The 12,426-nt window shown below is 43.0% G+C and overlaps 1 protein-coding gene across 1 annotated transcript in view; it reads left to right on the top strand.

Annotated features, from left to right (window-relative positions):
• PGM5 (phosphoglucomutase 5) overlaps nucleotides 1-9,338 on the top strand; it is a 170,454-nt gene extending 161,116 nt beyond the window's left edge. Inside the window, exon 11 of the mRNA XM_008144963.3 lies at nucleotides 9,105-9,338. Within this exon, the coding sequence (XP_008143185.1) occupies nucleotides 9,105-9,194 (90 nt within the window). The 3' untranslated portion in view covers nucleotides 9,195-9,338. The remainder of the gene's footprint in view (nucleotides 1-9,104) is intronic.
• The last annotated feature ends 3,088 nt before the right edge of the window (nucleotides 9,339-12,426 follow it).

Raw genomic sequence — 12,426 nt, forward strand, 5'->3', positions numbered from 1 at the left:
GCCTGCGGACTGAAAGGTCCCAGGTTCGATTCTGGTCAAGGACACGTACCTTGGTTGCGGGCACATCCCCAGTGGGGGGTGTGCAGGAGGCAGCTGATCAATATTTCTCTCTCATCGATGTTTCTAACTATCTCTCTCCCTTCCTCTCTGTAAAAAATCAATGAAATATATTTAATAATAATAATAATAATAATAATTAACAACAACAACAAAAACAGCAACATTCAGTAGCATGTATCATGTGCCTGCCTGTCTATGGGCTAGGCAGAATGCTATGCGTTTTTGTATGTGTTATATTTAATTCTTATCACCATCTAATGTGATAGATACTCATCCATCCATGTTTTATAAAAGGAAACTTTGGCCCTGAGAATTGGAATAACCTACTATTTCTAAGTAGTATAGCTGGTATTTGGGCCTAGACCAGAGCCCATGGTCTTAACTAGGGGTTTTGTGCTATCAAAAATATGGGGATGCACACCCACCTATGAAAGGGTGCCCATTTCAGTCTGACATGCCCAACCCATCTACTAAGACTGTTCTCAAATGCAGTTTTGAGTACCACAATTCCAGAGTAGTAGGAAGTGTGGTCTGTCTTTCAGACTTCCTAACCTCATGTATGTCCTCAAATTCCTTCCAAAGGGCTAGTCCTAAGAGGGCTGCACCCTCTAGGATCTAGAGAATGCCCCAATGCTACCTGTAACCAGTTGCATCAAGTAGGCTGTAATGGCAGTTGTGGGAAGTGCAAAGACTGTTAACCTTTCCCCCAAGGAGCAGTATTACCACCCTGGGATGGGCTTCCACCATCTGTCCACTGAGGAGTCCTGTTAGGCCTTGGCACTTCAATTTGGGAGAGGAAAAGAGCTCATCCTCTCGGGGCTTTACTCAGTTCTCCCTGCCAAATGGGTTGGGGTTTTAGCATCCCTGCTCTTTGTTTTCCTTTGTTTGCACAGCTGCTTTGCCAGGCTCCAGTGTGCCCCTGGGAGGGCTGGGTTGAGAGGAGACAGTTCATGGATTATAGTTTGTGTCTTAGTCATGGTCAGCTCAGTCCCTGCTGAGAATTTGAATCTCAGGAAATAGGGGTTGGGAAGGATCTCAACCCCTTCACTCCCTCACAGTCTTTAGTCTCCTCATAGTGATAATCTCTATTTCAGAAAAGGAGAAAAGGAATGTGCTAGAACTATCTGGGCAAAATGTATACTCACTAATATTGAGATCATTTCACTGTTTCTATTACATTGTTGCCCGTTCAGTGCTAGCCCATTCAGATGCCCACCGAAACAGGCAGCAAATCCTCGACTGGTGCTAGTTAAATGGGGACTCTGGTGATACTCAGCCCTCTCCAGTTATTGCCCTATTAATATATGAGCTCGGAGTTGCCAGATTTCCTGGATTTTCATATGAAACTTGATTTTTAGGTATTGACAGCAAAATGATTGCCAAAAAGAAAAACTGAACCCTGTATGAAGGACTTCTAGCTTCTAGGAATGGTGGACAACATGATTCAAACTAACCCTTCCCTCTGAAAAGGAAAATGAAAGAAATATATAAAAACATTGTTTGACAAATATCAGTGACCAGTAGTAACATGAATAGGAAGACAGTTGGAGTTCAGGGAAATGAGCCAGAGCTCTCTCTGTCCTGGAGCATTTTTCTATCCAGGAAGGGTGCTAAGAATGGCAGCTTTTGGCGAATTACACAAGTTGGGCTTCAGGGTCCTGCTGGTAACCACTATTACACACTGTGCCTTCTAGAGTATGTAGACAACACCTTGTAAGAGTGGTTTCCAGACCAAGGTATGCATTGGAGTCACTTTGGGAACTTCTCAGGGACACATCTTTCCTGCCTGGTCCCTTACTTCATCCTTAGGTAGCAGTCCGCTGACCAATCATTGTTGATGCTTTTCATTCATCTCTAAGGATACGGCTTTCTGATTCAGAAAACCAAGCTGAATCACATTATTGTTCCAAATGTAGGAACCCAATTTTTAAAAAATGACATGAGGACTGATAACCCAGCTCTTGGCTTCAGATGAGGTTTGGGAACAGAGGAGAATGAGGAGGCCGGCGGTTACAGGAGAGGAACAAGAACTGGAGAGACAGTGGTCCTTTTGTTTCCATAACCTCTGCTTTCGACCTTGCAGTTACATTTCTGCTAACAGTTTTGTACGTGGCAGTAGGGGGATGGGCAACTCTAGTTGCCTACATGAAGGAAAATTTGATGTCTGTTATGGATGTCCCCGAATGAGAGAAACATGAGGCTGGCAGAGGGACATTTGAGGAGGGCAGGCAGAAATTGTGATGATCTGAACCAATTGGCCATTTCTAGTCCTTTCATAATGTTTTTGGTGGCAGACGGGAGGATAGAAATAGAGGAAAGGGAAAAGGGAAAGAGTGATCAAAGAGCAGTTTTATGAAGTTTAAGCTGTAAACTCTGGCAGATCGGTTTGTGTTTCCTTAAAGGCATAGTGAAAGGGCACCGAGATTCTGCCCATTGTTTTCGGCTGTACCTGCAGACGCTGGCCACACGCTTGCTCTCTCCCCTCCCCCTCCCCGCACAGTACTTCCATATTTCCCAGTGTGGAGCCAAATGGAGCTCATATTTGAATAAAGAGGAAAATTGACTTCATGTCTCTTCCAGTTTATTTTGGATTTGCCACCTAAGTGCTACCTTTCACCTCCTAAAATCCAAATCAATTGCAAAAGTGGGGAGGATGGTGGAGCAGGGGGCACCCCTGCCCAGCCAGTGTGGTTTCCCTTAGGCTGGTCACTGTATTCCCAAAACGCTAGTTTAGTTTTGGCTTTGATTGAACTTTCTGGGGTAGTATTTCATCGGCTCTTTTCTTGGAATGTCTTTCCCCCCTCAGAAGAGAGCTTTTGTGGAGCAGTTTTTATTTTTTCTGATACTGACAAGATAAATGGGCTCCCTCAGTGTTGAGCTCAGAATTCAGATTTATCTATACTTATTTTTCATATTCTGTATTTTGGTTAATTTTAGGTCTATTTTGGATTAAAATAGATAGGTAGGTGTATTAAATGAAAAGGGGGTTAAAATTAGGACCATGGTTGTATGTGTTGTAATAAAGAATAAAATGTTTGCAGTGCTTAGCATTCTCACTTAGTTTACATTACAAAGATGTGTTGGATTTTATTTGAATTTCAGTAATAATTTTGCTTCTATATGCTTTCCAAATGCATGTAAAGTAGCTAGTCATTTTTGTTACCTACAATCTGGACTAGAGTAAACAGGGCAGCATCTAGCCTAGAGGGCACCTTTGTGCAAATTAGGGAAGGTGCCCTCAGTGGGAATACACAGGAAAGGGAGGCTGGTGGATGGCCTCTTTGTGAGAAGACAAGGGCACCTCTTCCTCCAGGAAGATGCCAGTCCTTGCCAGGCCTCCTGGCTTGCTGAGAGGAGCTGAGGATATTCCACCCCCACTTACCGGCCTATTACAAGGTAGCCTGAGGTTACAGACCCTTGTACTTGGCTCTCCTCTGTTACACTGTACAGTATTGGGGTTTTGAAGGGCAGTGTAATCAGAAACCTTCTCCAATACTGAGATGTTTTGTAAACAAAGGCAGGGGATGATCTTTAATTTATAATCATAACAGATCTGAATTGCTCCACAATTCCTGGGAGGCAAGAATGTCACATTTCATTGTATGGACATTCTTGTAGTGTATGGATCATTGTATGGATCAAACTATTTCTAACTCAGCCACCGCTGTCTGACTTGGCAAGAAGCTCAGTAGTGGCCATTTGGGGCCCCCACCTCTTTCCAGATTATCTATGACAGCTCCCAGGGCATGGAAAGGGTGCATATGTCCGGGGAAGAGTACAGGTCTCTGTGGTTGCCTTCACCTCTGCGTGTTATCCTCACCATCTGTCTGGGGCATTTATTATCAGTTTAAGGCAAAATCTGATCAGCTGGCTTAGGTTTTGCCCTATGCTATGTCTCAGTCACTGGTCAGACTATGATTTGGCTGCCTATAGGTCAGGGACCCACTCCTGGTCCAATCAGCTATGGCCTTAGAGTGAAGTCATGTGACAGAAACAAGGCAACCTAGTATTTATCTAGAGCAAAGAATTTACAGGCACGGTAGTGGGCAACCTTAGAGCAGTGGTTCTGGAAGTGTGGTCCTTGGACCAGCAGCATCTGCACCACCTGGAACCTGTTAGAAATGCATTCTTGGGCTCTACCCCAGATCTCCCGAATCAGGGGCTTGAGGGGAGGGGGCCAGCTGTCTGCATTTTATTAGATCTCCGAGATGGTTCCATTGCACGCTCAAGTGTGAGAACCATTACCTTAGTTTAAGCAAGCAACACATAGATTAAAAATGAATGTTTGATTGAAATCATGAGAGAGAGACAGTTCGGCTTTAACCAAAGTGGGAGTGTTGCTGCAGGTTGCCCCTAAGGATCAGGAGAAAGTGGTGTTTGCAATAAATCCTGATTTTATGGATGCCAGAATATCAGTGTTTTCTGGTGTTGAATGATCTGCATTCTCTAGATTGTAGTACCTGCCCCAAGTCACGAGCTAGGATAAGTACTGTCATCCCCACCCCTCCTTCCCACAGGACACTTTCCTGACCCTCCCAATGCAGGCTCTCACCACAAAGTCTGACAAATCTTACTTAATAAGTGATTGTGTCTCTGGTTAGGGTTCTGTTTTTCTCCAAAAAAATCAGTTAACTATTTACTTCGAGTCTTGTGACATTCAGGTCATTTACACCTCTCCTGTCTATTGCTGGTCAGGGTAAGGAGTTCAGTTTGTTAGGGCTTTGTTATTGTGGATCCAGTTTACATGAACATGGATTCAAACAACAATCACATGAAGCAAGAGATAAGATGGGAAAGAAAGTGAAAGGAGAAACCTTGGTCCTTCCAGGGGATATAAGGAGGCTAAAACCTAATACAGAGCTGGGATTAGGGTAAGGTGAGCAGGGCATAAAATTTAAGGGGGTGCCAAAATTCAGTAAGCAAGATAAATATTTTAATACAATATTTTTTAAAATAAAAATCAATGCAAAAAAATCCACATTAAACAAAGTATCAAAAATTTAAATGCAGGCCCCAATTCCCTCTTTAGCCTGGCATTTAATAAACAAGGTGACAACAGCAAAATTCACCCAACCTTGTAGCCATGAGGACTGTTGAATGGACATATTGCCAACTTGGTTTGTTGCAGGATGAGCACTCACTGGTCCCTACAACTGAGTGTAGAAAAGCTATGTCAGGCACTCGAAGAAGTACTGGAATTAGAAAAAAGATACTCTATTCCTAATTGAAGTCCCTACTAGTTGACTTCCTTTATTCACAAAGAATCATCTTAGAACTTCCAAAGCATTCATGTAACTGGGAATGCTCCTATTCCCACCATGCACCTGTTCTTGGTCAGTGGGGATGGCTAGTCAGGCCTGTCCTCTACTGTAGGCTTGTCTGGCACAGTGGGATGATGAGACTGCCATTTCTCCTTCCCCTTCTCTTAGACTCATTTATTTGCCATTTTTCTATCACTCACGGGTCTCAGAATCAGAACTGTGCAATGGAAGAACAGCATAGGAGGCATCACTATGTTCTTATCCCAGCTTAGCCACGGAACACATGTGACCCTGGGCCATTCATGTCTCCTCTTTAGACTGGGTTTCCTCATCTGTGACTGGAAGGAATCAAACAAGACCATTCCCTGTTCCTCTCTGCTGCTCAAGCTTTGTGCTTTCCGTTACACCTGAGAAACTTCACATCAACAGGCTTCTCTCTTTAAAAAAAAAATATTTTTATTGATTTCAGAGGAAGAGAGATAGAAACATCAATGATAAGAGATAATCATTGATCAGCTGCCTCTTACATACTGGGGATCGAGCCCACAACGGGGGAACGTGCCCTGACCAGGAATCAGACCATGACCTCCTGGTTCATAGGTCGAGCTCAACCACTGAGTCATGCCAGCCGGGCAGGCTTCTCATTTTTTAACTCCTCTTCTCACTCCCCATTCTGAGAGCCTTTCTAATGCCTCAGAGAAATTAACTTCCCCTCTCTCTTTTCCATAATATATGGTTGATGATATGAGAGAAGTATCTAGGATTCACATGTATCAAAGCTGTGATTTCTAAAGAAAAACATAACAGTAAAGATCCACTACTCTGACCCTTCCATTTACCTAGAGTGCCCTTCATGAATGGCCACGGAAGAATCTAGCTGCCTCATCATTTTCCATTCATCAAACTGATATAGCATCAGTTTATCCCACCAATATTCATTGAATACCTTCCAAGGCACTTTCTAAGCCCTAAATTCGACAGAGTTCCTGCCCTCATGGTGTGACCATTTATTCTATATATACATGTATATGGATGGGTAAAAGTAGACTCATGGTTGTTTATAAGGAAAAAGACATGCAAGTTATGATTATTACAATAGCTTTAGTAACTCAAAAGAATGTCACAATGAAACTGTAAACCTACATTTGTTCACCCCTGTATTTACACACTCAGGCAAGAAAAAAATACCTCACTTTATGATCCTTAAATTAATTATGATTTTCCGCTCCCATTTCGCAAAGCTGGCAACAATTCAATCTTGGGCATTTTTAGGGACCCCTCCCAGAACTCCTCAGGGTCATACAAACATCTAGAGACATTCTGGGTTCCTGGAAAATGGCCCAGTGGATCTCACTAGTGCTCAGTCCATGGTGAACATCTCTGATGTCCTCCTTCCCAAACACTCATGGTCCCCTGAGGGCATATGGCTCCACAGCTTCTGTGCCAGGTTCACCTGGGGCTCTTGGCTCAGGGTGTGAGTTCCTGTGCTCAAGGTCTTCCTCATATAAAGTTTTCAAAATGTGCTTCCTTTTCTTCGATTTGCATAATACCCATCAAAGCCTTCCCCTCTGACATGATTAGGACAAGGGGCAAGTGCTTGGTTCACTAATCCTGAAAGAGAGTTATAAGAGGTCATTAAAGGCATACATACTTTAACCATTATATTTTTAGCACAAATTATTAAATGAATACTCATTTGTCAATCTTTTAATTTGGTCCAAGACCTTTTCTTTGAACATGAGCATACTGTTTGGTTGTGATTTTTTTTAAAGATTTTCATTCATAATTCATTATCTGTAATGCTCACCTTTAATTTCTTAAAAAACACACACACATTTTTATTGACTTCAGAGAGAAAGGGAGAGGGAGAGAGAGAGATAGAAACATCAATAATGAGAGAGGATCATTGATTGGCTGCCTCCTGCATGCCCCACCCTAGGGATTGAGCCTGCAACCCTGGCATGTGCCCTGACTGGGAATTGAATCTTGACCTCCTGGTTCATAGGTCAATGCTCAACCACTGAGACACACAAGCCAGGCCATCTTTAATTTCTTTATAGTGAGTGGGAACTTACTTGTGAAGTTATATGAGGAAAGAATTGTTTATATTTTTTTATTTCTCCCAAATATATTATAGTATCTAATTTGACAGGATTAGCTAATGCCCATTACCTAATTCTTTCCAAAATATTCAACTTAATTTATCTAGAAAAAACCTCTTCCTATTTATATTTACTAGTACATTTTACTGGTTTACATATAATTGAATAATTGCATAGGCTAAATAACAAGCACAATAGACATTAACTGACTCCCGGTAGACTCGTAACTTTTCTGCTGGAGGCAGAAATTATTGAACAAGTTAGAGAGCTCAGAGAACTCCTTCAACTTCCATTGCCTCATGAATTAAATCCTTCACCTTCACTCTGGCAGTTTAGGTCCCTCCAAACAAAGTTTGCTCAGTTATCATTCAGGATGGTCTGTGTCTATACTCTGCTCAAGACACACTGTGCTAATTGTACCCTGGGCATTTGCTGGTGCTCTTGTTTGATGAGAAGGTATGCATTTCCTACATCCCCGTACCTGTTAGGTATAGGTGAGAAACTCCCCCACCATGCTCCAAAATTACAGGTTTTGTTTTCCTCAATATGGTATCTTTTTTCTTCCTTTATGCCAGCATTTCCCAAGCTTCTGTTAAATCAGTATCTCTACTTAGGATTTGTCTTTAAATGGACTCACTTTGTTTTCACTTAAATCTATTTACCACAGAAAATTGTATCAGTGCTCTACAAGGAAAAACACATTATCCCTTGATAAATAAAAGGGCACCATAAAAAGGAATTCAATAAAAACATACAATGTATCACCTCCTAACTAGGTAACCCTTGCCTGAGGTATGTTCTGTATTGGTAAAGTGTACAGAATTGCCAGCAAAGTTTCTCCTTGATGAAATTAGGAGGATTGAAGAAGAATGGAGAATAGAGTGACTTTCTCATTGTTTTGTAAGTCACACCATGTCCATGCACCACCTAAAATAGTCTCCTGTACCAACTGAAATCATCTTGAATGATACATGTTCCGCACTTTGGAAAACAATGCCTTATTCCTGTGAAATAATAAGCAGTTAACGGGCAAGAAGTGATTCTTATTCTTCATCATATCTTCGTCATTCCTAGAATCTATTTCTTAGGCCTCTAAACCACCCTACCTCCTTCTAGGGGACCCTGAGGAGCCTCAGGGACCACTGTGTTATTTCATGAGAGAAATGAGCAGTTCTTTCTGCAGCGCTAGCCAGTGGATTAGCCTATCTTCTTTGACATCTCAAGATAGTAGGTTCTTCAGGCCCATGGTCTTAGGACGGAGAACGGTTGTTTTTCCTCAAGCTTGGGTGTGTGTGTTGGGGGTGGGGAGGGGGGTGCACACGTAGGGGAGGGAGGATAGCAGAGGAAGACATGTTTTTGGAGTTCCCTACGTCACAAAGCTCTGTTCATGAAATGCTCCAGTGCTCTGGAGGTTGGGTTGTGCAGTTTCCTATCTTAGGTCAGTGTTCCTGGGAGTTGGCTAAGACTTTGGAGATAATCTTCTCCCCCTCCTCCCCTGCCCACTCCAACCTCCTTGCCTGAAAGAGGAAACTAAGGCCCAGAGAACAGGTGTCCTACCCATGATGGCTGCCAGTAAGTTGATAATTAGAATCACACCTAGATGTTTGAAATCCAACTCCATCACCTCGGCTCTCCTGTGACTGACCTGAGTTGTTCAAAGACTGTCTTCCTCCTTTTCCAGGCAGTGCTGAGCCCTCTGATAGCCATCGCACTGAAAATATCCCAGATTCACGAGAGAACCGGCCGGAGGGGTCCCACCGTCATAACCTGAAGGAAGAAACCATGACTCACCAGGCCCAAAGGAGAGCGCTCTGCAGGAGACATGTCACCCACGCCTTCTTGCTAATCTGTTTGTGCCTCTTATGACTTTGGAAAAAAAAACAAAATATAATTTGCTGGTGGGGGGTGGGAAAAGAAAAAATCTGGGGTTTTTTTTGGGTTTTGGTCAGTTCCTCCCAATGTGATGGGGTCTTCAATTGTCTTTTAAAGCTATCATTTGTCCTTGGTATGTTAGCACACAAAGGAACCTCCCCTTTTGAGAAAGAGTAAGTGGGCTATGAAACTGTTGATCACAACATCTGGGCATTGGTGGTGCCAGGTGAGAAAAGGTTCTGAAATGTAATGGAGGCGAGTCCAGTGCCAGAATTGAGCAGACCCCAAGCCACAGGTACCCTTGGGCAGACCTAAGAAGACCCTCCTCAGCATGGAGGAGGATTTAGCTTTTCATCCAAGGTCAGCTTTTCCATTAGGGAATTTGTAGAACTCCCAATAGTTCACCTTATCCCACCAACCACCTGATGACCCGCTTTCCCACCTTCCCATCTCCAAAGTCCCTGTGCCACCTTCTCTCACATCTTCTAAAGCTTTCTACACATCACAATGGCACACCATCAACAAAACATATCAAAGGGTGTTCGCTCTTATTTTGTAGATATTATTTTAGCTATTGAGCTGGCTGCATTCCTTCAAATTCAGCCATTCATTATGCAGGTAGGAAATCATTTTTTGGCAGGACTCTGCAAATGAGTGTTTAAAATTTTTCAGGCCCTTCCTTGATTACATCACGGAGGGTAATACATGGGTTTATACTCATTCCTCCTGGGAAGACAAAATATCACCACGTCTGCTATCTCTGATGTTTTCTCTGCTATCTTATCTCCCAATAAGGGCCCATTTTGATGCACTTGTTTGGACACCGTTCAGCTCTTACTTATAATGGCTGTAAAAGGAGACAAGGAAATGCTGTGAAAGTAGGAAATGAAGTGGATGCTGGAAGCAAACCTTACTGGTGTGGTGGTACAGTTAGGGGCCTGATAAGATGCAGGTCAGAGCGGGGACCCCTGCTGGAGAGCATAGGGTCACAGCTGGCTGGCTGTGCCCAGAAAAAGGGTACCACAGCCTCGGCAGCCTCCCTCTGATTCAGCCAGGACACTCGGTGCACGGGACCTGTTTGCATATGTTTTGCTTCCTTGGGAACGGCACTCTCACTTACTGTGTCATTTGCACAGATGACGTGGTGTGCTTTGACTGTTAAGCCATTTGTTATTGCTGTAGTTAGGATTAGTGAAAGCAGGGAAATTCCCACCACTAAGGTATTTGTTTCTATTTTCTATCTATGCCTGTCAGAAACTTGCAAGGACATTTAGTTTCCAATAAAAAAAGGAATTCCTTATTTCAACCTTATGCAAAGATTGTGGAATTTTGCTTATTTGTTTGTTTTGCCATTTGAGAAACCCCCGTAGTGGTCACTATTCTGATGAGTCTGCCTTTCAGAACACTAGCAAGGGCTGGTTTTCATTATCATGACTTTAGGAATTTATTAAATAAATGGAACAGAAAAGACAGATGAATTGCTCAAAACTGCCTCTGGGAGTGAGCAGAAACTGAAATGGCATTTGATCTTTCATTGTAAGTATCTTCACTTCAAAATAATGGGAGGGTGGCTTTGGGCTAACAGTCTAAAGCACTAGTTCTGAAATTCAGCAACAGAATACAATTTGCCTTATAGCTTTGGTTCTCAACGTCTTTAAAGTGATGGTTCATGATGGCCTTTTATCCACTACTCAGCTCCGTGTTGGTCAGCACAATTAGTACATTCTTAGGCTTGGCTGCTGGTAAGAAAATATTTATTTTTCCTCAAGTTGCTACTTTTAATCATCTCTAACTTTCCATGTTCAAATGCAAATTAATCCTCATTTTAAAATTCTACTTCTTTATTTCTCTACAGAGTCATGTGTGTCCAGCAGCCCAACTATATATTCATTCATCTAGCAAACAATGATTCAACAACTCTATGCAGAGTCCTGGTTTTGGTGCAGTAAGGAGATGTATAAAATGTTATTCCTGCTCCTGTGAGTTTGTGATTTGGAGACAGGAGGCTATGACAAAGAATCGGATAGACATGAATGTTACGGTAGAGGCACAGGCAATGTGCTGTGGAAATTCATAGATTGACTCAGAGAAGGAAGGACTCGGCACTTGAGGGGTTTCCCAAAGAGTGAGTTTCCTGAGACTTGTAACCATTTACATAATTTCACCAGGGGTAACCATAGCAAGAACAAAGTCAAGGAGTTGAGAGGTGGGAGGGCTGGAGAGTAGGCTTGCTTTGGGTCTAGTGAGAGGTTGGCTTAGATGCGTGGGGTTGAAGCAGACACAGTGTTATAAATATCAGGTAGAGCAATGCTTGGGCCCAGCGATGGAAAGCAGCAGCTGCACAGCCACCTATGTTTACAGAGCTTCTCAGCGAGGGTGCAAAGGGAAGGTCCTGCAGTGGCTCTAGGATGCAGCCTCTCTCTGGAACCTGCTGGCATCACATTGCCAAGGTATTGTATCTCCTTTACCTGAAACCCAAGCTTCTATTGCTGAGCTATGCATACATGTCCTCTTGCCTTATCCTCAAAGAGTGAGAGACAAGAGGTCACTCCTCTGCACATAATGTGCATTAGGCTCTTAAAGACGGAGCTCTAGCCCTTAGTTTTTCTTAAGAGCAAATGACTGGAGAAATCCAAGAAGTTTGTGGGGACCACAGGAGACAATCATAGAAGAGACACAGAGTCTGGCAAATGCAAGGGCCACTCTTGTAATCGGCTAATATTAAGGGTTCACTCACAACACCGTGCACCTCCAGAGCAGTGACAGCAACGCTCTGTAACAGTATATACTATATTGCAACACGTGGTTCCCAACCAGGCCAGTACGAGTTTGGAAATGTGTGTACACGTGCCAGGTAGGTGTTTAATGGAAAGGGACTAAGGATGCTAAACATCCTGCCCGGTGTCACTCCGTCCTTTAGAACAAAAAGTTGTTTTGCTCCATCCGTGATTCTTGAGTTTATTAGTTGACTTTGAAAATGGGTAGGCAGCCATTACTAAAATGAGATCGTTTATCAAATCTCACTGATCCAAAGCGCAGCTTCCATCCACAGTATTCACGGGACAAATAGCGTTGCATGACACTGTAGGCCAAAGGGCTTGGACATGGCGGGAAGGCTTTCTGCACAGGGA

Source organism: Eptesicus fuscus, chromosome 15 (genome assembly GCF_027574615.1).
Source record: "Eptesicus fuscus isolate TK198812 chromosome 15, DD_ASM_mEF_20220401, whole genome shotgun sequence".
Classification (NCBI taxonomy): domain Eukaryota; kingdom Metazoa; phylum Chordata; class Mammalia; order Chiroptera; family Vespertilionidae; genus Eptesicus; species Eptesicus fuscus.